The sequence below is a fragment of the Electrophorus electricus genome, chromosome 1, assembly GCF_041902795.1.
Source record: "Electrophorus electricus isolate QZ-2024a chromosome 1, ASM4190279v1, whole genome shotgun sequence".
Classification (NCBI taxonomy): domain Eukaryota; kingdom Metazoa; phylum Chordata; class Actinopteri; order Gymnotiformes; family Gymnotidae; genus Electrophorus; species Electrophorus electricus.
This window is the reverse complement of record NC_137497.1, coordinates 4,498,721-4,525,474: the sequence shown is the minus strand read 5'-3', so window position 1 is coordinate 4,525,474 and position 26,754 is coordinate 4,498,721. Positions and strand designations below refer to the sequence as shown.

The following is a 26,754-nucleotide window of genomic DNA, read 5'->3' as shown; positions in this document are numbered from 1 at the left end:
GCATTTGGGGCACTGGGGTATTCGAGCACAGTATGTAGAGGTAAGCTATCTCTGTACAAATTCATCACACCAGAGACATGAGGTAGTGGAGTCTATATAAATACATTTGACTTTGACTCTGTTTCCAAGCAGAGATGGAGCAGAATGGATTTTCATGGGTGATATTTGGATGGACAACATTTATTAATTTACTCTTGTTTACCATTACACTTCTCAGTATCATTGGGTCTCCAGTCTGGCAATGCAGGTGTCTGTTCTGTACTCATGTCATTAGCTTCCTAGCTAATATATTTCCTTGAACATCACCAACTAACAAGCTGCTGTATATTTGTACATAAGGACTTCTATAGGTCACATCAGTGTTCAGGAAGAAAACTATTACTGATTTAATCTTTAATCTCTCCTTTAATCCTTAACCTTTAATCTTTAATCTGAACTGAATCTCTTTTTTGCTGCCACGTCAGCTTTCTCTTCAGGTCCATGACACTCGTGTTTTCTGGTTCTCACAGCTTTCTGCCTCGGTTACTGGCCTTTCCAATGTTTTGCTGTACTTCTCTCTTAGAGGTAACATGTTGTTAAGCACCGTTGCTCGGGAGACTACTTCTGGGCAGCGCAGTGCAGTGAACTCTGGGAGGAGCATGGATTGTGCCCTCCAAAACCCGGGGTTTGGGTCTATATTCGGAAGACCACCAATACAAGGCAGACTGAATCTCTCTAACCAAATCTCTTTAACTGAACATTGCTTGGTTGGAGATGTTTCTGAATTTGGAAGGACGCCTCATTTCAGCGCAACCTTTCCCACAGCTGTACTCCCACTGTACCATCTTCTAACACCGCCCAGCATGCAGGTTCATCACATCGCTGGGCAGGACCTGGCATGGGGGTTGGACAGTAACTGTCCTCATGTCCTTGGACCAAACTGGTGCTAACACTCAGAAAGCAGGGCCGCATGAGGACTGCAGGTACAGTGGGCTGAGAAAACTTCTCCAGTGGAGCTGATGATGGCCTAAACCACTAGAGGAGCCTCATTGAGACGCTGTGAGTGCATGACCTGTTGTACAGCAGTAATAAATCATAATATTTATAAATCAGTAATAAAACATTAATCACCCACCCCATGTGGCAAATCCAATATAGAATGGTTTTAAAATGCCATTATCCCGGATGTCCACCAGATGGCACGCCTTCGTTATGGTTTTACATCAGGAAGCCACGCGGGCACATTTCGGCTCTGTCCACAATAACAGTGTGGTTACGCAATGGAAAAGTACTGTGGAAGACGACAGAATGGGCCGCTGACTGGACGTGAGCAGGCCAGCCTGGACCGGTGATGAAGTTAAGTCTAGTGAAAGTCATGCAGAGGGGAAATCTCTCACGGTGACGTAGCAATGACTGATTGAGTATTATGGTGTGTGTGTGTGAATGCTTCCTTGGAAGCCAGTTAGCTGAAGCATGGTGAGAATCTGTAGAATACTGAAATCTACAGTAAAGCTTTCACAGTATGACATCACCGGTAAGACAAATAGTATGACAACAATAAGAGCATGACGGTATGACGGTATGCATATTATTGCATGAGCCAGTGCCGAAACTCACGGGGACCGTGTTTAGACTCGCCAGTGCAGAAAAAAACCCGGATGCAGCGTTTGCCTTTTACATCCTGGTCAAAACAATTAATGAGCACAGTTGATGAGCACAGTTAGATGAACACAGTTAAAAGGTCGGCTGGTGATCAGTTGTAGGTCAGCCCTTTGATTTGCTGAAGCATGATCAGTTTGGACTGTGTTATTCACAGTGTGTGTGTGTGTTTGTGTTGCTGCAATGAGAATTAAAAAACAATATTAATGAGTAATATACTAGTCGTGTGTGTACTGCAGTGCTCCTCTGTATGTGCAGAAGATGTGTGTTTCTCTGTCTTTCTAGGCTCAGATTGGTTTGCCCCTTTGTGCTACTGTGTGTATATTGTGTATAAAGCTCTTTGTATATAAGCCAACTTGTATATACTCTATAGTTGTGTATATAATACTACACCAGGTGTAGGGTTTGTGTAGGGTTGGTGTAAGGATGGTGTAGAGTCGGTTTAGGGTTGGTGTAGGGTCGGTGTTTGGTTAGTATTTGGTTAGTGTAGGGTTGGTGTTGTGTTGGTATTTGGTTAGTGTAGGGTTGGTGTTTGGTTAGTGTAGGGTTGGTATTTGGTTAGTGTTTCAGGGTTGGTGTTTGGTTAGTGTAGGATTGGTGTTGGGTTGGTATTTGGTTAGTGTAGGGTTGGTGTTTGGTTGGCTTAAGGTTGGGTGCCGTTTGTGTTGGGAGTGGGTTGTGTATGTGTGTTTTGCGGCTAGTTAGTGAAAATAGACAGGTGCTTGTCTTTTGTTGCCTTCTGGATTCTGTTAGTTACACCAACACAGCCAGCCTGGGCTTCTGTTTATTATTTTTGGCTTTGTCCATCCAGAAGTTCATCCTGGTGTGTACAGAACACTTCCAGGATGCCTTTTTTTGGTTATCCCATCCCAAATCCCTGTTTTTTTTCCTTGTTCATCCCACATATCACCAGCTGTAGCTCTCAGACATTTTAACTGATCCACCACTCCCGCATACTGCTACAGCTCAACCTGCTGTGTGTGTGTGTGTGTGTGTGTGTGTGTGTGTGCTCTCCACCTGATGCAGCTGTGTGTGTGTGTGTGTGTGTGTGTGTCCACCTGGTGCAGCTGTGTGTGTGTGTTTCTATATATCTCACTCCAGCCTCAGCGTGCAGGTGTGACCAGAGTCAGTAACTACACCCAATATCCACTTCCCTCCAGGTCCACAATCTCAAACACTTACAGAGTCCAGACCGTCTCTGCACTTTGAACTCACACCTCACACCTGCTCCGTGCTTCTAGGGAAACCAGGTGGTGACTGGTTAATGAGTAATGGGCTAGTTATGATGTACAGTGAAACAGGCAAGGGTTCTCTACTGTTCAGCTCCATAGGTGCTGTTGGCTAATTGATGGAGAATGTCTATGGACAAATGTGAATTTAGTCACATGACTCACTGGAATGTGGCCCTGAAATATTAAGGCAAGCACATATGAACTGTCAGGGAGGAGCAGAGAGGACATGTGCTGCGATGTCGTGTGTGTGTGTGTGTGTCTGTGGGGTGTATGTGTGTGTGTGGGTGTGTGTGTGTGTGGGTGGGTGTGTTTGTGTATGCGCGTGTCAGGGGGTCAGTAGTTTCAAAGAGTTCTTCTTGTCTGTGTATGTGCATGTGCATGTGGTTGTATATGTATACGTGTGTGTGTGTGTGTGTGTGTGTGTGTGTGAGAGAGACAGAGAGAGAGTATGTATGTGTGTGTGTGTATGTGTGTGTGTGTGTGTGTGTGTGTGTATGTGTGTGTGTGTGTGTGTGTATAACAGTTTTGTCCTTTTGGGTCAATGCCCTCTTGTCCCCTGGTAATCATACACACAAACATGCACAAATACACACAACACATACGCATACAAATACACTCGTTAATAACTACAACAAGCTCTCTTACTCACTTCCGGCCTAGGTGTGTGTGTGTGTGTGTGTGTGTGTATAACAATTTTGTCCTTTTGGGTCAATGCCCTCTTGTCCCCTGGTAATCATACACACAAACATGCACAAATACACACAACACATACGCATACAAATACACTCGTTAATAACTACAACAAGCTCTCTTACTCACTTCCGGCCTAGGTGTGTGTGTGTGTGTGTGTGTGTGTGTGTGTGTCCTGGTGGCTTTCTCTGAGTAGATGATTAATTTATACCTTTATTTTAAATACAAACTTAGGTTGCTATGGTATGATATATGCGTACACACATGCACACACCCAAGCTGCAAACACACATGTGTCTTGACACACATATGTCCAAAGCCTAACTCACACACACTTCATGTTAAATGACAGATTAATGACAACCCTCTTCTCTTCTGTCTGCCTCTCTAACCCCTGTCCCACTGTCTCTCACCATGTGTATGTGATCTGAGGAATCGGAGAGAAAGAAACTTCACTCAGATTTCAGCGAAGGACCTCTCTGTTAAAGTATGTGCGTGTGTGTCTGTGTGTGTGTGTGTGTGTGTGTCTGTGGGGTGTGTTTGTGTGTGTGTGTCTGTGTGTGTGTCTGTGGGGTGTGTGTGTGTGTGTGTGTGTGTGTTCTCTAACAGTTTCCCCAAGCTACTGTTCTTTTATAAACCATGACTAATCTAATTGGAAGAAATTCCAGGCGCCATTTGGAGCTGAAGCATTTGGGCGTTAGTCCTGGGAACCATCAGCCTGGCGTGTGTATGTTTTGCATTGTTCTACTGCACGCGGCCAAACTCCGAGAGATCTAGATGACCAGCAGAGTCAGGTGTGTTAGAGCAGGCATCGTGAAGACCTCCCAACCAGAGACACCATCTGAGGGAGCCCTCCAGAACCCACTCTGGGTCTGAGATTACAGTCTGAGATTATATTTAGGCCCCATCCATGGATCAGCCAGTAACATCCATCTGATACTGACATTACCATGAACAGAGAGAGAGAGAGACAACTACAGTATTTGCACCTGGGGGGCGGGGTTCTAAATGATTTAGTACTCAGTTCTGAAAGGTACTAATCCTGAAAAAAAAGACTCTGAGGTAATGTGTGGACTGTGTAGACCAGGCCTAAACACCAGTGCTCTACCAGGCCTAAACACCAAACCTAAAGAACCGGACCCCACCAGGCCTAAACACCAAATCTAAACACCAGAGCTCCACCAGGCTTATACAACAAACGTAAACACCATTGCTCTACCAGGCCTAAACACCAAACCCAATCACCAGTGATCCACCAGGTCTAAATACCAAACCTAAACAGTGCTCCACCAGACCTAAACACCAAACCTAAACACCAGTGCTCTACCAGGCCTAAACAGCAAACCTAAACACCAGTGCTCTACCAGGCCTAAACACCAAACCTAAACACCAGTGCTCCACCAGGCCTCATCACCAGGCCCCAAAGCACACTAAACCTAGGTCACCTTAAATACCCTCAACACCAAGACTAAACACCAGAGTTAAACTCCATGGCTCCACCAGAACTAAACACCAAGCCTAAACACCAAGTCTAAATATCAGGACCCCAAAAGACATTAACAACAGTCCTCCACACCAGGCCTAAACACAAGACCTAAACACTGTACCTACATCAGTCCTCCACCAGGCCTACACACCAGGTCTAAATACCAGGCCTACAGACCAGGCCTTAATACCGGGAATAAACAAGGGGCCTAAGCACTGGTCTATATATACCAGGCCTAAACACTGGTCTATATACAAGGTCTAAATACCAGGGCTAAACACTGGTCTATATATACCAGGCCTAAACACTGGTCTATATACAAGGTCTAAATATCAGGGCTAAACACTGGTCTATATAGCGGGCCTAAACACCATGTCCCTTGAGCTGTGTTGGTGTGTAACATTGTGTTCTCGTTGCTGTTTAACTCAGTGTAACTACAGAAAACATGCAATGTCTTTGCGCAGGAGGTCTAACTCTGTGTCATAAATGACAGTCTTCTCTCACAGGTTCATAAACCTGGAGCAATAATGCACACTTATTAATAAATAATCATTTATGAATAATAAATAATGCACACTTGTTAATACATAATAATTTATGAATAATAAATAATGCACACTTATTACTAAATAATAATTTATGAATAACAAATAAATAATGCACACTTGTTAATAAATAATTCATGAATAATAAATAAATAACACTTGTTAATAAATAATAATGTATAAATAATAAACGCACACTTGTTAATAAATAATTTATGAATAATAAATAATTCGCACTTATTAATAAATAATAATTCATGAATAATAAATAAATAATTCACTTATTAATAAATAATAAATTATGAAAAATAAATAATCCACACTTATTAATAAATAATAATTTATGAATGATAAATAATGTGCACTTGTTAATAAATAATAATTTATGAATAATAAATAAATAATTCACACTTGTTAATAAAACTAAAACTACACATTTGTCCTGTTCAGGCTTAGTGAGACGCTGCAGCACGTGAAACTAAACATATAAAAGCTGAAAAATAAACCAAATTAACAGATAAACAGGCACAGAGAGAGCAAGAGATGAGAATGAGGGGAGGAGCTTAGGAGAATGAGGAAATGAGAGAAAGAAAGAGATACATGCAATGAAAGAGAAGAGGCTGATGCAGAGTACGAGGACAGCAGAAGCATGTGTGGGTTTAGATACATCCAATAGTGTTACGCGCTGTCTCCATCATCATCATCATCATCATCGTCGTCGTCACCATCGTCATCGTCATCATTGTCATCACCAGGAGGTTGGAAGGTAGGAGACAGCTGAGTGTCTGTTTCTGTTTCTCCCTCTTTTCCCAGCTTTCTGCACCCACACACACACACACACACACACACACACACACACACACACACACACACACACACACACACTCCACAGCTGCTGTCTGTTTACAAACACTCAGATGAGTGCTGGGTATCTGGCAGCTGTATTGCAGAGACAAATCTACACATGGCTCTTGCTGTGGAGTAATTTTTCTGCTCACTCTCGCTCACTGTCACGCACTCTCACTGGATCTCTCCATCTCCACGTCCTCGCTTGCTTTCTGCACCCTGGGGTCATTTGCGTGCTGTCATTTTGCATAGCGGAGGTTCATGCCGATGTAGACTAACCCATATCCCAACTACACAGGCTTTGGGTAACAGACAAAGGAGGAAACAGATATGCAAACCTAAGTAAATAAAATAAAACTCCTTGCCCTCTCTGCTCCTGGGCGATTCTGTTAGTAAGGAAGAGGCTTTTTAGTGTCACTGGTGAACAGAATATTAGGGCCTAAGTTTGTTTTCATGCAAATTCCAGATGTCTAAAACCCCATTTAGTTCTAATCCTGACAGCAGGGCTGTCCTGAATCCTGCAGGACCTTCCAGGACCACAGATGGTTCCTGACACCAAGTTGAGTGACTCCGGTGAAGCTGGACTTCAGGCTGAAAGAGACGCAACCTAAAGTCCAGTCCCTGGGACCTCAGGCGGTCCAGGTCTTTGCTCTACCCAGTGTATCAAGCACCTGAGTCAGGAAACGAAGGGCCAGGGTGCAATAGGGGGTTAGGGTTGGAGGGAATACTTGGCTTGGCTGGAAGTAATTGAGGACTGGACTGAGAACTGTGGTCTATCATGACCTCGTTCACTGCCGTTATAAAATAAACATGCTTGCGTGTGGAAACGCGGACAGACACCCACATGTTATGTAAGACTGCGGGGAAGTCAAAACCAAAACTTAACTGCACCCGAAAACCATTGTTATCTGTGTGCAGTCAAAGCTAAAACAAGACATATCATAGCGATCAGATTATCGGTGGCCTCCATAGCTTTGAAGATTTGCAGGGGAGACGCCAACACTCTGTGGGCCGAGGTTTTGTAAGGCCAAGGCTCGTCTGAAGCACACTCATGAAAGAATGGTGAGTTTTTGCTCTAAGGCTTGCGGTTAGGAGATAGGGATAGAGGTTAAGGAGGATGGGGATTACAGGTTAGAGTATGGGGATTAAGAATTAGGAAAAAGTCTTTAGTGCCTGGAAAAACCATTTTATTGACAGGATTTCTATGAGACAGGTTACATTTAACTCACTTCTTTATCCAAAGCGTCTTACAATTATGACTGAATACAACTGGAGCTATTGAGGGTTATGAACCTTGCTGAGGGGCTCAACAGTGGTAACCTGGGGAGAGAGGAGCTTGAACTGGCAATCTTCTGATTAATGGTTGCATACCTTAACCACTGAGCTACCACCACCCCTTGCTAAGAACTCTGTGTACTAAATTTGGGACGTGTGGTTAAAAATGTCCATAATCATTTTTCCATCTCTTATCTGCTATTGTTCAGTTTACAGGCTTGGCTAAACTCCAATGAGGTCACTGTGGGTTTCAGATACTGTATGCAAATGCCATTCAGTGATTGTTCATCCTGCTTGAGAACTAAATAATGGAAATCTACTCGCACACACACCAACAGATCAGTGGTAAACACACACATTATTCATTCATTCATTTTCTAAACTGTTTGAACCAATTTAGACACAAAGGGGGTGGAGCCTGTCCTGGCAGCACAGGGCACAAGACCCACACACACACACACACACACACACACACACTCTCTTATTCCTGTATCTGCCAAAGTTTAAAAGTTGAGATCCAGCCTCAGTCACGCTATCTCACCTCCCCTGCTTCAGAGATCTCTGACTGTGGCACAAAAGAACCCATGTTATATTTTACCCTCAGAAAGACTGGCTCAGCGTCAAACTGGCACAATTTCAAATTCCAACTCTTAAAGGTTTGTTGATACCATTGGATGTGCATGGCAACATGCAGATTAATGGGAACACCTGCACTGGGGTCGTTCCTGATCCAACATGCCTCTGTTCAGGTCTTGAAGGCCTTGGTAACCAGCAGGAAAACTGACTTTGGTGCAATAGGACAGAACAAAGCTGAGTGTTAAAACACTGGCTGGTAAACACTGGCTGGTAAAACACTGGCTGGTAAAACACTGGCTGGTAGTCCTAATGCAGAGAACTCTCAGGCACTTGGTTTAGTATGATCCTAAATAAAGAATTCTAATTTTCAATTGTAAGTTGTGCTTGTATTTAGTTGGTGTTTTGTGCATTATTAACAATTTGCAAAGACAGTATTTAAATGAAGCTGTGACATGCTAATGTTCTTGATAGCCATGGTGAACTGAACTGAAATTCAGAATTAGAGGTGTTGGTTGAACAATTAAGTATAATTAAGAGTGACAGTATTGCAGTTTGTCTCTGTTGCTTACACAGTGACTTTGAGCACCAACACACGATCCTCAGTAACTGATTTTCAGGTTTATTCTGCTAGTGTCAGTGGTGTAAACTCTGAACACATTTTATTGGATTTGAATCTCATAAACTCCTTATACACTTTTTGGGTAAAACTGAACACAGTTCTCAGCATCTAAGAATAATATTCTTGACAAACTCCATGACATATTTTGGTGAGATTTCACTAAGACTGAAAATTCATAAATTTGGTGACAGAACTCTGACCTCAGCAGGAAAAACAGTACTTTTTCTCTACAGTGTATCATTGCTGGGTCATTACACTAATAAAGTCAAAAATATAATTTTATACAAATATATTTGAGAGCTACAGAGTTACATAACACCAATAAAAATATCTCTGTATCTTCATTATGTTAACCTCTCATTTGCATCTCATAAATATGCATTTACATTTTGAATATAGTTTTGTACTACACTGATCCTCCTGCACTCAGTTTTTACATGGATCTGTCTGCAGGTTCATGTTTGGTTTTCATACTGGTTTTTATCAGCGTCTGTGGTAACAGATTGTTCAGCTGGTTGCAATAGTGTCTAATAGTGACTAAAACTGTGAGTGATTTGCATGTTTTGAAGTGTCATTGTGAGCAAAGATGACATTTTTGAGTCGATATTTTGCTTTTGCCAGACAGAGATGCATTTTGGATTTGTGATTAAAGTTTTTAAAAAATGTGATATAATTTCAGAAAATGTGTTTCAGCAGTTGCAAAAAAACTATAACATACACAAGCAATACACATTCCATTCTCAGATATACTTTCAGGTTTGGTAAATCACCGTGCTTCTGCTAAATTAACATATTTCCACTGATCATAAGATGTATTTTACATCATTAGGTAGAAACGCCCCAAACTGTGTGTTCATTAAGGAAAACCTGGAAAACTAGCAAAATGTGCTGCTTTTCTCACTAGAAAGAAACACCGGTCTGTAGATCTTATTAATAGATCAGTTTGGACAGTTAGTTGCTGGTTTTATGAAGATTGCATGTGCTTTTCCTCACCTTTACATCCTCCTAATCCAGACCTTGGGTTTCTCTTTCTCGCTTCGTAATGCACAGATGGACAGGACAGATGATGAGTTGGACACCTGCATGTCCAACAAGGGCGGAGAAAAGGGCGGAGACAAGGGCGGAGACAGAGGGAAAGGCGGGGAGAGTGCAGGTGTCAGAGGCACCCCAGGCCTCTCTCTGCAGCTGAAGGCTGTGATGCGGATCCGTAGTAAGTATCTCCGGCGGGGGCGGTCTGAGCAGTGCCCCGCCCCCCACGCCCTGCTGCGAGGTCGTCTGCCTGGCCCTTCCTCCCTGGGGGGTTCCACCTCAGCCCGCCCAGAGAGCCCCCACCGCCGGAGGGGTCGCAGGCGAACTAAAGGGGTGCTGTTCCCCAGCGACGGCAGGAAGTACCTCCCAAAGAACAAAGAGCAGAGCCGGGCCAAGCCCTTCCTCTTCCTCTTCATCATCATTGTCTTCATGCAAGTGAGGGAAAGGCCGTGCCCACCTCTGTTTTGCCTTCTCTCCCCTGCTCTTATCAGGCTTCACCCTGCAGGGCTCTTTCATTTTTCCCCCTCTCTCCCTCTCTCTCTCTCTCTCAGGTATACAATGCCATAGAGAACCTGGATGACCACATGGAGAAGTACGACCTAGAGGGCTTGGAGCGGACCCTGCACAGGGAGGTGTTTGGCCAGCAGGAGGCGCTACACTCGCTGATGTACCACCTGCGGGACTATCTATCTACTTACGCCCACCAGCGCCCCCTAGTGCTGTCGCTGCACGGCGCGCACGGTGTGGGGAAGAGCCACCTGGGTCGCCTGCTGGTCCGGCACTTCCGCTCTGTGGTGGGGGCAGAGCTCGTGGTGCAGTACTTCTCCCTGCACCACTGCCCCCTACAGGACAGTCCCGAGTTCTGCGCCTCCGAGCTTGCCGGCCGCGTGAAGGAGGTGGCGGCTCAGGCGGAGGAGGCGGAGCTCATCCCGCTCATTCTCCTGGACGAGGTGGAGCTCCTGCGGCCGGCACTGCTGGACGGCCTCCGGGAGCTCCTGCAGCTGCAGCGCAACGAGCTCCTGAACATTGTCTACATCTTTCTCAGCACGCTGGGCGATGGGGAGGTCACATCGCATGTGCTTCAGAATGGTACTGTTGCGGGGGCGGCCAGACTCCTCCGGAACATGCTCCCACGGCTGCACTCACTCTGGGCGGAGCCAGGGGTGGAGCTTATCCCTCTGTCACTGCTGGAGCGAGGCCATGTGGTGCAGTGCTTCCTGGAGGAGATGACGGATGAGGGGTTCTACCCTGACCCCGGCTACGTGGAAAGACTGGCAGGGGAGCTGGCCTATCACAGAGCAGGAGGGAAGCAGTATGCAAAGACTGGCTGCAAACAGGTGGTGGCCAAGGTTAATCTCCTGTGAGAGAGAGAGAGAGAGAGAGAGAGAGGGGGGTTAATTTTATTATATCTCTTCTTTCAGCAGTGAACTGTGTAATTTGTGTACTGCTGCAACCTCACATTAAAGTAAGGCAATATGACTAGACTGGTCTTTAGTGTCCTGTCTCACTGTAGCGATGTAGCACTCTGTCTCACTGTAGTGGCAGAACATCTTGTCTTACTGTAGCAATGTGGTGTTCTTACTAGCATCCTTATTCTTAGTCTTACTGTAACAACGTAGCATCCTGTCTGACTATAGTACAGCAACGTTCTGTGTTCCCGTTATGACAGAGCAGATAAATGCCTGTGCAGTATGAGAGAGGAACAACTGGTACGGTGCCCCAAGGTTGGAGTTCCCTCTGCTCCTCAGACTGAGGAGATCCTCTGACATGCTCCAGCAAATTCCTCTGCTCCTCAGACTGAGGAGATCCTCTGACATGCTCCAGCAAATTCCTCTGCTCTTCAGTCTGAGGAGATCCTCTGACACGCTCGAGCAGTCTCTGGCTTTGTGCTGAGTAAGTAAGAATGCTGTTGTGTGCTGGAGAATGCCCGCACAGCATGTTCTCAGCTCCATGACTGACACCATGCACTTACCGCTGAAGATAAGTGCGCAATCAAACACACTCCACCCCAGCCAGAAGCTCCTGTTTCCCACCACGAATAAAACAGCGCGATGCCCTGCAGGCCCAGGGGAGCCATGCAAACACGGAGTGTGTCACGCGAATCTCTCTCTCTCTCTCTCTCTCTCTCTCTCTCTCTCTCACACACACACACACACACACACACACACACGTTCATGTGCACCACTTCACATATCACGTCCCGATCTCTGCCTTTTTGAAATTTCACATTAATTAGACAGGAATAGCACTCGTGAATTCTTGGACAAAGGTCCCTAGAATCAAGCCTTTGTTCTCACAGTAGGGAGAAGTCCTTTTATTCAGTGGTGAAAAATGCCAGGCTTGCGTGAGTCAGCTTTTTTCATTAGCTACACCTGCCCAGTGAAATCTAAAATATCCATGACAGGGCAGTAATTATATCAAACACTCGGCACGCCTGCTGTTTGTCACCGGTACATTCACCATTAATTCAGAGGGACAATATTTAACCTGCATGCTACCTCACTGTCATACACAGGCAGCCAGGTGTTGTGGTATGGGCTCAGCTGTGCATCCACAGGATCTAAAATTCAGTTTAAAATCGGTTTCTAAAATAATAAATCATCATGATATAAAACAAAAAAAAAGTATTTTGACTGAATTTGAACGCCAGCTCGATCTCTCCCTCAGGTACACAGCAGGACTTTTAAAGCCGTCGCAGATTTTAAATAGAAGGAGCATCTCACACCTCCCAGTTGATTTTTTCTGGTTTTTATGGCAAATGAAAACTTGCCCATTACACAGTAAAGGACAACGGATCGCACCCTGCAGAACTTCACGCCGAGCCGAACCGAAACGAACACACCCGCCTCGCGTTACCAAGGAGACGCCTTGGTAAACATGGAAGTACATGCTGTCGTTGTTTGTGCCGCCATTTGTGCAAATAAAGGTGATAAAAGGCTTTTTGGTGAGGTGGTGGGTGGGAAGACGGAGTCAGCACAGTATGTGCCGACATTATACAGGAACTCGAGCTCCTGGCACAACCCAATTAACCTGTCAATGCATTTTCACGCTCGAACACACGGCTGTTTTTCTTGGCTACCGCCATCCACTTTCGGTTTTCATTTCTTGCGCTCAGTTTCCATCGGCAATTGGCTGTCGGAGGGACCACTATTAGATCACTATTAGATCACACACGGAGTGCGGTGGGAAACACTGAACATGAGTTCGTGTCCCATACACATACACTACTCGATCCTCTCTCCTACCGTTAGCTCTGACTGACTCACAGTTGGTCAGACTGACCAATCGGGTTAAAACCAGGATAAAATAAGGCCAGATGCCTAAATAGTCAGACCCGATGGTTCTTAGTCAGCCTGTGCTAGGTGGTGTTTATTATTAAAGGTTGTATACAATGAGTGGGAAGACGTTCCCACTTTATCCTTTCTGGTTTAAAAACATCGCATCTTCCCAGAACCGTGAGAATGTGATGTCAGCACGTGCTATTTACATGGCTGTGACGTTAGCGCACGCAGTTAACGCTACAGTCACACCGCACTGCAGTCCAGTCACATACACACACACACACACACACACACACACACACACACACACACACACACACACACACACACACAAACACACAACTACGCCAAAATGCAAGGTGGGACATTGGCATGAGTACAGTGGCTCAATTTAACCGGAGACACACCCCAGAAAGACGGACCAGGAAAGCAGAGAGGAGATCTTTGTGTGGAGTGGAGGGCTTTGTGTGGAGAGGAGATCTTTGTGTGGAGAGGAGACCTTTGTGTGGAGAGGAGATCTTTGTGATTTGAACTTTTCATTGTGCTTTCTGCCTGGAACAGTTTCAGTGACGTTACAGTGAGACCCAGGAGGCAGCAGCCTTAAAGAAAGCTGGTGGCACACAGTGCATGGACAGACCAGACAGGAGTAACAATACACGGAGACAGGGAGGGAAAGAGATCCATGCGTGCGTACGTGTGTGTGTGAGTGTGTGTGTGTGTGTTTGTGTGTGTGTGGTTATGTGAATGTATATGCTCATGTGTTTTCATACATATGTCTGTGCAAAAAGGGAAAGAAACGTTCTCTCCTAACTTCACTCCTAATCTCTCTCTTAACCTCTCCTAACCTAATCTCACTCCTAAACTCTCTCGTACTGTCTCTCCTAATCCCTCTCCTAATACCTCTCCTAATCTCTCTTCTAATCTCTCTCCTAACCTCTTTTCTAATTCCTTTGTCTAATCCCATACTCAGGTAAGAAGAAAGTGGGAGCATGTCCTTACAAGACAGGGCCTAGCAGTACAGTGTATGATTATTGCATTTTTGTGTGTGCATGTCATGTATGTATGTCTGTGTGTGAGCGTGTGTGTGTATGCATGTCATGTATGTATGTCTGTGTGTGAGCGTGTGTGTGTGTGCGTGCATGTGTACACACACATACACATATGCACACAGACAGATTCTTAAACCAGTGTTCCGATTTCAATGTTCTCTTTATCTTCTCAAAATGCAACATAGCATTTTGTTCAGTGAGATAAAGAAGCAGCAGTGTGCATCATAGCATGTTGTCTTGTGGACACTTTGTCTGGTGGACCAGACAACTGAGTTCAAACCTTCACAGAATACCAGAATGTTAAAAAAAACCTGGAAAAACAGAGAGACCATAGATATAAATAGACACACACACACACACACACACACACACACAGAGACAGGTGTCCAAATCCTTGTGCAGGCTTGTGTCTCCTTATTCATGCTGACAATTATTTTATTTGGTGTGACTACATTTTAGAAGCCCTGTTTATAATCCCCCTGTGAAAGCCCTATGCTGTTATGCCATTGGACCACGCTGTGCAAACCTGTCTGTAATAAAAGAAACGTATCATACATCAGATATCCTCCAGGGCCTGAGGGTTTGCCGCGCCGGTAGGCACTAAAAATAGCAGCAAGGGAAGTCTCCGAACGCCTGTGTGGTTAACGACAGTGAACGGAAGAGACGCCAACCGTCTGACTGCTGAGCTCCACTAGACATACAGGACCTTCTTGAGTTTAGGATCGGAGGTCCGCATGCGAAACGTGGAAGGAAGAGAAGGAGCCAGCCGCGTGCGTGAAGCCCATGACTACAGTCGCGGCATGCTGATCTGGGACCAGTCGTTTCGCAGAACCGGCCATGAGCTCTGTGCCATTTTGGGGGCTTTGAGGTGGAACAGGACAGCACCAGGGTTTGGAGTGAACTCTGCTTGACTCTTGGCCCGTGTTCTCCGCCCTCCAGGCCTAAGCTGCTCTAAAGGGGTGGGTGGGGTTGGTGGAGCCGGTGGAGGTAGACGTTCAAAAGAAGCATGGATGCGTGAGTTTAGATCATTTTCTCTCTCACACAGCCAACCCGATGACGGCTGTTGCTAGGAAAGGCAGCATGCTAACATACCCAAACAAAAAAACACAGAAAAACTTTGACACAGCTGGGGTTTGATAAGTTTGGTGTATAAGTTCATTCAGCAGTGTAATGCAACTCAGACCTTTATAACAACCATAAACCTTTATAACATATCTTTATGAAGAACTTTAGATGTTAACCACTATAGACCTTTATAAAAAAGAAATTCAGACCTTAAAAACAATTACATATCTTCACAAAAATCCTTTATATATATAAAACAACCTTTATAACAACTTCTGGAGACACTAGACCCTAAGGATCAAAGGCTTATTGCAATTCTGTACCTGAACACATGGCTTCAATGCTGTACCTGAACAAATCCAGAATTCCTTCAACACTACCTGAACACATGCAAAATTCCTTCAACACATTAACTCTACACATGCAGAATTTCTTCAACAAAGTAAATGATCACATGCAGAACACATGCATAATTCATACTTGTACCAAGTTAACTTGGCTAGCAGAGTGCGTATGCCATGGCACTGTGTTCTCATCCTATGCTTCTGACTCTAACCTCCCCTAACCTTAACCCTAACGATCCCCAACCCAACCCTGACTTACTAAAAAGCGCTAAAAAGCATCACTAAACTACACTAATGTGATTACACCAAAGACAACTTACAAACTTGCTCAACCACAATTACGTCAAAAGTGAAAATAATTTACAAACAACTGCAAATAAATGGTCCAGCAGCTTTTAGGGAAGTGGATCTGGAGCCCTGAGCAGTGGATCTGTGTTGTGACTGACCTGTGTGTGAGTAGGTTTATGAAACATGTTTACTGAATGCCTGAATGGAATTATAGGCATACCAAGGTGAGAGACAGGTGAGTGAAGCTCGGAGCTATGAGATCAGAAGCCATCTGGTTTTTTGCACTAAAAATAACTTTAACAACCAATCAGCAGTAGGGTGGACGGAGGCCAAGTGCTCAGGTGCCAAAGCCACGCCCACCTCAGGTGTACTTAAAGATGGAGGGATGCTGCTGAGGAGGACAGAAGACAGCAAAGAACGAAAAAGGAGTCCAGCCGGGAGAGAAGCAGAAAGAAAGAGAGAATACAAACAGGCAAGAAGAGCAGGCGGCAGAGAGAGAGAGAGAGAGAGAGAGAGAGAGAGAGAGAGAGAGGCCAGTCTTTCATGCTTTGCGTCGACAGGAGAAAGAAGAAAAAAGCACTGGAGTGAGAGAGACAGAGAGACACGAAAGCCAGCGGAGAGCAATTCCTCATTTCCTTCGCCCTCCTGCAGAGATGCCTTCTGCTTTCTCCTCTTCCTCACCGCCTGTTATTGTTGGCCTGATCAGGACGTGTGAAGGTTGGGCGTCCTGCCCCCCCCGACAGCACGCCCGGACCCGCCCCTGCCGCGTCCTCTACCCGCCCAGAGCAAGGAAGTTCACGCCGAAGGAGGCGGCGGACCCAGCGTGCCGCTGGCTCTTCTTCCTCTCCACCCTGCTTGTCCTGCAAATCTACACAGAGGACGACCTGTGGGAGCCCCCTGGCGCCCCGCTGCAGCAAGCTCAGGACGCGCTCCTTTTGCTGGGGGAAGGGGCCAACCAGCAGCCCCTGGTAGCCACGGAGAGTGGCGCAGCTCCTTGTTGGGGATCGAATGTGTACTGCCGGCCGGCCGGATGCAGAGGGTAGGGATATCAGCAGAGTTTTCCAGAAAGGGGAAAGGGGACTCATGGACACACACACACACGTCAGTAGGGAGGTCAGTGTATGAGCAAAGACATGCTCACACTCGCTCGCACGAGCGCACGTACGCACACATGCGCGCGTACGCACGCACAGATGTGCACACAAGATGGAGTATTGGGACGGTTGGGTGTGCTGAGGCAGGATTTCCAGACAGTGCTACTGTACGACCAGCACACACACCACCAGACGCAGGGGCTACGCAACTCAGCTCCATGACTGAAAAGCCCCCTTGTCTGAGCTGGACTTCCCGCACACACGCAGCTATTTCCAGGCTGCTGTGAGCAGACTCGTAACCCGATACACACGGGTGCTTGCGTCACACCCCAGCCAGGAGAGGAGAAAGTGCAGCGATGAATCACAGCCACCTTAAACATTACCCACATACCCGGAGGACTCTCCCCGTCGCTCAGACGCTGTCCGTGTGTACACACCTCAGTGCTTGTCTGGGGATGGTCGCGTATTTGTGTGTGTGTGTGTGTGTGTGTGTGTGTGTGTGTGTGTGTGTGTCTGTGTGTGTGTGTGTGTGTGAGTGTGTGTGTGTAAGAGATCCTGCCACAGCCTGTGTGGAAGCTTCCTGACATGTATATAACTGTATACACATTTTGATTTTATTAAAATCTGTACAATAAACTTTTTTACGATTACATTTAAATGTTTTGTGTGACATATTCTTTGTAAAACTGGTCTCATACACACACACACACACACACACACACACACACACTGTATTGTTCATAAAGACTTCTAATCCTTCTTCTAAGGCTCCCAATCCCAACTGAGCTGCAAGTTGTGAATGTTTTGAAATAAAACCCAAACTCTGGTAAAATGATCACACAAAGCAGGATGATTTTGAAGAACATGTCTGGTAAACCTCTTGAGACACATGATGAGTTGTTTGATGGTGCTATGACAGTAGGCAGTTCTTCTGACATTCCTTTAATTTGTATGATTATCCAACATAGCAAAGGTGTGCATTTCTGTGAAAAAAGTACTCAGTACAGTGAAATAAAAAGGAAATTAGAGGAATTAATTTCTAGCGTCTTGGTCTTTTCAGCGACGTAGTGTATTTGGTGACATTTTAAGTTTAGTAGAGAGTATGTAAATGTCATTTTGGGATTTCTGAGCAAGCTTTTGTGTATGTGTTTGTGTCCGTGTGTGTGTGTGTGTGTGTGTGTGTGTGTGTGTGTGTGTGTGTGTGTGTGTGTGTGTGTGCGTGCACACGCGCGTGTGTGTCTGGGAGGCCAAGCTTTATTGTAACCATTTGACCATACATGGAGCTCCAGTACATGTTTCCAGACAATGATTCAGACTGAACACATATACACACTCGCTAAGTATGATTCCTATAAGCTTGTAAATTTCCAGGTCTGATTTTTGAAGTTCATTCCCAGGATGTCAGTACTTACTAACAATGTGTTAAATGTCAAATTATTTGTGAAATGCCCCCCCCCACACACATTGTTGTGAATACCTAACTGAAGGTATCAGTGTGGTCTTGATTGGGCCCTCAGCAGGTATTCTCTCAGAGCAGAGCTCGCTAGTATGTGACAGGTGTATGTGGTGTGCGTGTGAGACATCGCACAGGCTTCGCGTCGTGGTTGCGTGTTTAGCGGAACACCTCTGTAGCTTAAGGAGCTAACAGAGGAGCAACTCCTAAACCTGTCACCTGCAACCTGGACCGTGAAGTGATTATTCATGAGGTCATAATCTTTGACCTACATGTCATAATGCTCACTGACACGGTAACATGTTTCTCAACAAAAAGACAGCAAAAATGTAATTATCATAAGTCAACATGCATGCACAAGCATGGCCATAGAGACACACCCGCACACCACAACATGGAGAACACCTGTACCATTTGCCTTGCGTCACAGCAGGCAAACAAGACACCTACCTCTAGTACTCCTAGAATTACAGTTTGTGTGTGTGTGTGTGTGTGTGTGTGTGTGTGTGTGTGTATGTACAGGAGTGTTCGCTCTCTCATAGGCACCAAACAAGTGTGGCATTATTAAGTAGGAAGCCTCCTGCACCATGGAGACCATACTTAGACTTCTAGGAAAGTGTATTTGGCACAGGGGCACTGGGATGATACATCCCAGGTGAAAGAATTCAGAAAGTAAGCTTTTGTCAGATGCTGTTACTGCTCTCTTAATAATAAGTATTATAATACCCCTCTATAACCCCCTATAACTCTTTACTCAGTCTTTACCCAGTTTTCACTTAGTCTTTACCCAGATTTTACTCAGTCTTTACTCAGTTTTCACTTAGTCTTTACTCAGTCTTTACTCAGTTTTCACTCAGTCTTTTCTCAGTGTTTACTCAGTCTTTACTCAGTCTTTACCCAGCACTAAGCTTCCAGTCTGTCCTGTGCAATGTTTACACTACCTCTGTTTCCTAGAATGCACAGAATTTCCCCCCAAGAGCTGGTGGCAGGATTGTTCAAAACAGTTTTTAAGAGTGACCTACAGTGTTTCAAGAAAATCAAGTTTAGATAAATTGTTATGAAAAGTGACTCTTGAGAGATCAGCTAGTCAGAAAATGTGAACTAGCTCAGTAATTTCACCAGTGAGAGTGCTCAAATAAATGTTAACTCATCCAGTAATGTCTTCAGTGAGACTGCTGAGGGGTTGTCTAGTACAGCGATGTTATCACTGAGATGTTCAAACAGTGATTTTTATCATTATGTGTAGTTTGGTTGTAACCTGTTACCAGTTGTGAAAAAAACAGAACATTTAAATTTAAATGAAATAACGGATAAAGAAAATTCTGCTTCTGGGAAACATCTTAAGTAGCAGTTTTTTCTATTGAACTATCTTCTAAGCAATGTCTTGGTTCTTAGTACTGTGTAATTATTCAGTATAAAAACAGCATCGATCTGCACTGGAACCCACATTTGTTAGACACTTTTCTTCTGTGTTTATGATAGTTTGGGTCCAGACTAAAATGGCAAAACAACTCTAGAAAGTGAGAGATACCACAAACAGAAGGGGTTAGTACCTAACTGTACCTGATCAGAATGTAAGTGAGCAAAAGATATACTCTGCTATAATCTGAAGAAATGAGTGTAAGTAAACAAAATATTATTAAGTATTGAGACTTCAAAATACAGAAAAACAGTCCACAGTATCAAAAGGACAAAGTAATGTGATCAACAGAGGTCAATTAACTGCAGCTGTCTAGACACCAGCAATCTATATTGGGTCTAATGCATGAAACGTACTAATGTAAGATAATGCAAGGACTTGTTTGGCAAAAGACCTTCGGGTATATTTAAACAATGCTTCATTTTTGCAACTTATTTCATAGGTTTCCATGAGTAAATTCTGTTTCATTTTTAGACAGTTGTCTGAGACAAAAACAATTCAAATTCCATCTGGGTGTCGAACACTTGGAGCAGAGTGACCTTGACTTCATCATTAATGTGTGTGTGATTTTTTTAGACTCTGTAAGGTTGTGCTATATTTAGCCAAGTGAAATGCATTAGCTTTTGTGTTTTACAAAGTATGTATGTGGGTGTGTTTGCACACGTGAGTGTGTGTGGATGTGTTTAAGTGAGTGCGTGTGTGGATATGTTTAGGTGAGTGTGCACGTCGGTGTGTTTGTATATGTGTAAGTGTGAGAAAAGTAAATTTAGAATGTATTAAACACAGGGGAGTAACAACATCAAAGCAAACAAGAATCCTGTACCTTGTAAGACTTTTAGAATCTAAGCCCTCTTAACAAAATGCATTAGCGTTGCGCTACAGTGACGCTGAGCCTGTCTTTCATCTGGCTCTGGCCACACCCTCACTGACGACTGTTGTGTTTTCTACAAAGGTCAAGCTTCGTAATCACCCCTTAGAAAATGCTCCAGATTCTAAATCCGCCTTCATGAAGGCAATGCTAATACCTCAAAGAGCTATTTTAAGATTCAGCAACTATTTCTGACCCTCTTTCCTTTCTCACCTGTACTCTGCTCTGATTGGAGCCGCACCTTTGCCCTGTGCTCCGCTGTGATCGGACAGATGTTTCTGCAGGCTTCACCTCTGCTCGGTGTAGAACATTCTAAAATTTTAAAAAGCAAGGAACTATTCAATTCCTCTCAAATAATTCCAGAATATTCTACATGCTTGTTCATTAGGAGAAAAGTAATATAGTAAAAGTAATATATTTTTAAGAATTTTCATCCAAAGACCTATTGCAATATTGACTCCCTGTCTTCTGTTAAGAAAGTTATCTTTGAAGCAGTTTTAATGGCTCTGTTTCTGAGGGTTTGGTCGAGCTGGTATTATATCAGCAAGAAAAGGTTTTTTTCTTTCACTTTTCATGCTGTAGCTGTGTTGTGCGTAACAGGGTTTTGGTAGTCCTGCCTTCTGTATGATGAAGTTCATTTTTGGTGTGATAAGTTGCACGTAGTCATAGATGAAAGAGACTCTTGTATGGAAACAATTCTCAAACGCTGATCTACTTCCCAGCAGCGATACAGCCACCTGTGAATGCATCTAACTCAACAGCTGCTCAACTCAGCCAGAGAACTGCTCCTCAGAACCAGAACAAGACTCAAACCAGGAAGCAGAACAAGACCCAGACCAGACCCAGACCAGAACCAGACCAGGAACCAGACCAGGAACTAGAACAAGACCCAGACCCAGACCAGGGATAAAAACAAGAAAAGAACAAGAATAAGAACAAGAACAAGAACCGATTCCACCGTAGTCCTGGACTCCACTGGATCCAGATTGAGTGGCGCTCCAAACGCTCCAGTCACGGACCTCCCCACTAGCTGGGATTTCTAAGATTCTTCTGTCTCCGGAGCCTCCACCAAGAATTCTACAAACCCTGTTGGGAATTCTAGAGTTCTAGGCCGGGGTTCTAGAATTCTCAGCCAGGGTTTTTGAGACATGCTGGAGCTGAGACTGCTTTAGTCGGTCCTCGATGCTGCACACGTGCTGAGCTGAGCTGCCCACAATACCACACGGTGCTGGTGCAGTAAAACCTTCCCGCCTGTAACCATGGACACCTGGTCAGGAACACAGTCCCTGTGCTGCACTCCAAGCATGTGGGCCTGGAATGCTGTTGTCATGGAATCAGCATTAGCATGTACCCTGGACTCCCACATGCATTCTTCCCATGGCACATTGCATTCATTCCTGCCAGGTTTTGTCAGCCTGTCAGTGTGCAGAGCTGTTAACGCCATCGCCGTGACATGTAGCTCAGGTATCACTGTTAGTGCTGCCTGTTAGCAATGCAGTGCTAACAGCAGACAGCGCTAACAGGCAGCGCTAACAGCAGACAGCGCTAACAGGCAGCGCTAACAGCAGACAGCGCTCACAGGCAGCGCTAACAGCAGACAGCGCTCACAGGCAGCGCTAACAGCAGACAGCGCTCACAGGCAGCGCTAACAGCAGACAGCGCTCACAGGCAGCGCTAACAGCAGACAGCGCTCACAGGCAGCGCTAACAGCAGACAGCGCTAACAGGCAGCGCTAACAGCAGACAGCGCTCACAGGCAGCGCTAACAGCAGACAGCGTTAACAGGCAGCGCTAATGGCTGAGGCAATCCTGAGCCATCCATTGCCAAGCTCACACCTAGGTGCAGCGGCACTGCAGCCAATCCCTCTGCCACACAATGAGTGTGTGTGTGTATCTTAACAAGGTGACACATGGCATATACATCCAAGCTATTCCCAATGGTAATATCACCACCTTGTGGCTTCTGAGGGCGGGGCTTAGGGCCACAACACGAGCATTCCACGAGCCATAGTCATCATCCTGGAGATCAACGATCAACGGGTCAGAAACGCAGATGCCTCGCGGCTGATTGCCTGATACCACGGTGCACACTCATGGAACTGGTGGCTGGGCCACCCATGTGTGCACCTGCAGCTATGACACGGTTGGACAGGGAAGTGTTGCCGTGGGAATAGGGACAACCTTGTAGCAGAACCTCTCTGAATGGACTGTATAGCTTAGGCTGGGACTGGGATACACCCAGCTTTTATTGGGCACTGGTATTCACCATCCAGCACACACACACACTCACACACATACACTCAGACACATACACTCACACACACACACACACACGATCACATTCAAACTCTGAAACCCTCCACGTGACAGAGCCCACATTTCCACAGGCATGCCTCAACACGCCCTGAAAACTGAAAACCAAAAAGCTGCTGTTGAGAGAGAGACAGAGACAGACATACAGAGAGAGACAGAGAGAAACAGAGAGACAGACATACAGAGAGAGAGACAGAGAGACAGACATACAGAGTCAGAGAGAAACAGAGACAGACATACAGAGAGAGAGAGAGAGAGAGAGAGAGAGAGAGAGAGACAGACATACAGAGAGAGAAAGACATACAGAGATTCAGAGAGAAACAGAGAGACAGACATACAGAGAGAGACAGATATACCGGGAGAGACAGACAGAGAGAGCCAGGGAGACAGATGCAGAGAGAGACATACAAAGAGAGTCAGGGAGACAGATACAGAGAGAGACATACAGAGAGAGTCAGGGAGACAGATGCAGAGAGAGACATACAGAGAGACAGAGAGACAGATGCAGAGAGAGCCAGCTCTTATCTTTGTTACATTATGTTTATTATAGCGCACCATTTAACATTTTACCATAGTTCTTCTCTGTAAAGCCCCTACAAATAAGTGAACATGTAGACAAGACATTCAAAAATGTAACGTATGATATAAAGGCACACAATGGGCACACAGCCACCATCTCAGGCCCTGAATGAACAGGTTCCCATTTGTGTGTCAAAGCAATAGTGATTTGACAAAATAAAAGCTTTGTCTTTTCTAATGTTTATATTGTGAATCAAGTTCAACATGTAACAGATCTTTGTTGTTGTGTTTATTGTAATTAATGTGTAATTAACTGAATACAACCTTTTAAAGTATTATTTTTAAACAACTTTTATTACACTTGTTACCAACACTTTATCTCCTGCAAAATGTCTAATGCGTTCTTGCATGCTGAATCTAAATGTTTTGCGAATTTCTCGTTTTTCTTTCTTTTTTTCAGTATAACCATTTATCATTATATATATTATGGAAAAGTCTTATCAAACAAGTCTCTACATTGGCAGATTACTGATGGACATTAAAGATGGATGTTCCTGAGGACAAATATAACCGAAAATCATACACATTTACAAGGAGATTTGTACATTTTAATTTTATGTGATATTTATGAATAAGTAATGTATAAGTAATGTCCTCGATCACTTAAAGAAACATTCCTGAAAGTGCAATAGCATGTTATCGAATGTAAACAAGGAATTTTTTTCTCATCGTGAATCTCTCCAAGTAAAATGATTTCCACGGACTTCACCGGCTTAAGCAACGAGAGGGTTGTATCATGCAAGGAGTGACTTTGGTGTGGGCGTCGGCAAACAGCGCGGCGTAGGCTGCGCCTCACTATATAAGACTCCCAGAGCTCAGCTCGAGAGGCACAAGTCACGGACTTAGCGCGATCCTGGCAATACTCTATACCCGCGCAAGTACCAGAGCCACGCTGACCATGCACACGCAATCCAGCACGCTGAGTCTGTCGTTACCGACAAGCGGCTTCGGTGCGTTTGGCTACAGACCGATGCCGCGGAGGAGAACGGAACCGGAGGTTTTCACGTTCGACCACATCTCGGTGCAAGCTGCTCGGCGTGCGGCGCCCGTCCGCCCGCGCAAAAGAGTCACCCGAGTCATGTACCCGTCCAATGTTCGCAAGTACCTGCCACCGGTCGAGAAGAGTCCCGCCAAGAGGTGGCTGCTCGCGCTGTGCCTGGTGGTCTTTATGCAGATCTACTCGGAGGAGGGATCCGTGGACGCGCAGGGCGTGACGGATGCTCTCGCGGAGCTGCCCGGCGAGGACGCGCCTTTTACTCTCTACAACGTCCTCCCGTTCCAGTCGGCGGAAGACCACGCGAGGCAGATGACCGGCTGCCGCGAGGACGCAGCGCCGGCTGCAGGCTGCGCCGAGAAGCCGTGGAGCCTGTGGCTGAACGCCACGTGCCCGAGCTCGAGCTGGGAGGGAGACGTGAGGGCCATGCGTCAGCAGAGCAGGAGGAACGGCTACGTCGTGGCGCTCCTGTACCCTGTGTACCACACGCTGGGCAGCGAGCAGTGAAACGCAGATGGGAGAATGCCCGCGTGAGACACGTGGAAGATGACGAAGAGAGGGGGGTCTCCGGGGTCTCCAAGATCTCCGAGAAGAAGGACAGAGCTGTACGGAGTGGTGGAACTCAAGCTTATGAGACATTTGAAGGACTAAACTTGAAGCACTGGAATGAAACTTGAATGGCTGATTGTTGTTTACTTGAAGTGTTGTTTTGATTTGAATGGAGAAATGTAAGCCTGCCACAAGTAACTCACTGCATGACTGCCACGACTGTGTGATTGTCACTTTGATGATTTGAGTAACAGAACTCTACCACTCTAAATGATACTTGAACTTTGACCTTTTTCACTAGATGAGTTTGATGAAGAAATGTTATATAATGTAAATGTTTATTTAATTCTATTTATTTAATATTTTATGTTTTATTTATTTGAAAGTGTCTTAAGAAAATAAATATATGAAATGTATCTGGTATCTTTCTGCCTTTTTCTAGTATTGCTGTGTGGGGGGATTTTCTGTGTTAATTTAGTTAATGAACACAGTTAAAGTGTAAAACGGGGCAGTAGTGGTACTGGACTAGTAATCAGAAGGTTGCTGGTTCAATCCCCACCACTGCCAAGTTTCCCACTGTTGGGACCCTGACCAAGACCCTTAAACCTCAGTTGCTCAAAGTTGTACTCAGCCATGATTGTAAGTCGCTTTGGATAAAAGCATCAGGTAAATGAAACAAATATTGACATAAGTAAAAGTCAATAAAGAAAAGTCATGTAGAGAATAAAATATCTTAAAACCAAGGGAGAGATGCACATGCAGCCATCAGCATCAAGTAGATGGTTAGAAAACCCTGCAGACGCATCTCTCCCTCCTAACGTACCAGCACAGGGGAAACATCACAGCCTGACCCTGTAGCCTTAGCTAGACTACATTTAACAATGAGACACAGAATACAGACACAAATATAGATGTTACACAGCTGTAAGGATTACAGTATATAATAGTTCAGAATGTTTGGGAATCATATTTCATTTTTATAGTGTGGGAGGTCAGACCCTTCTAACCTCTCTCTGTTCTGTTCACATTCAGGCGGGATGTCTACTCCATTGTAATGCCCCCATTTGGCAGGAAGAGACGGTATCTTGTATCTGATGAATCAACATCAGCTGTTTACACTATATGAGGCCCCATTTCTCATCTATCCATAACACCTCCAAGTAGAACACAGTCAGGCCAACCACAGAACAGTAGAGACCACTACAGTATTTCTCTAAATACTGCTGCCCTAGATACTGCTGTTCTATCTGTTGGCTTGAAAATAAATAATTTTTCTTCATTAATCTACATGTTACTAGTGTTTACTGCAAAGTTCCTGAGTTAACAAAGGTTAACAAAAAAGTGGTTAAAAATGATATGAATATTTCTTAAATATGTTTATATCAGTAAGTAAAATTTTAAAAAAACCCGTCAAGTTATTCATGCAGGCTTCTTTACATATTCTCGACAGTGAGACAGAGTGCTGCAGTGTGTGCAGTGTATTCCCTGATATTACACACATTTAAAGTGATCTGATCTGTCA

The 26,754-nt window shown here is 44.9% G+C and overlaps 2 protein-coding genes across 6 annotated transcripts; both read left to right on the top strand.

The window, feature by feature from the left end:
- The first annotated feature begins 810 nt into the window (after positions 1-810).
- tor4ab (torsin family 4, member Ab) lies at positions 811-11,415 on the top strand. Of its 5 annotated transcripts, XM_027025168.3 has the most exons (4): positions 1,227-1,513; positions 6,042-6,357; positions 9,958-10,371; positions 10,488-11,415. In XM_027025168.3, exons 3-4 carry the CDS (start codon positions 9,958-9,960, stop codon positions 11,298-11,300), a joined length of 1,227 nt encoding a protein of 408 aa, XP_026880969.1. In that variant the 5' UTR covers positions 1,227-1,513; positions 6,042-6,357; the 3' UTR covers positions 11,301-11,415. The 5 variants fall into 5 exon arrangements, with proteins under 5 accessions (XP_026880972.1, XP_026880966.1, XP_026880969.1 ...); XM_027025171.3 differs by lacking the exons at positions 1,227-1,513; positions 6,042-6,357 and adding an exon at positions 811-1,038; XM_027025165.3 differs by lacking the exon at positions 6,042-6,357 and having other exon boundaries at positions 1,226-1,513.
- Positions 11,416-24,008: 12,593 nt separating this feature from the next.
- ier3 (immediate early response 3) lies at positions 24,009-25,648 on the top strand. The gene has a single exon (XM_027025176.3). The coding sequence runs from the start codon at positions 24,588-24,590 to the stop codon at positions 25,188-25,190; it is 603 nt and encodes a 200-aa protein (XP_026880977.2). The 5' UTR covers positions 24,009-24,587; the 3' UTR covers positions 25,191-25,648.
- The last annotated feature ends 1,106 nt before the right edge of the window (positions 25,649-26,754 follow it).

Coding starts and splice junctions, on each gene's coding strand:
- tor4ab (XM_027025165.3), top strand. Junction 10,372..10,487: donor TCATCATTGTCTTCATGCAA/GTGAGGGAAAGG, acceptor TCTCTCTCTCAG/GTATACAATGCCATAGAGAA.
- ier3 (XM_027025176.3), top strand. CDS start 24,588: ATGCACACGCAATCCAGCACGCTGAGTCTGTCGTTACCGACAAGCGGC.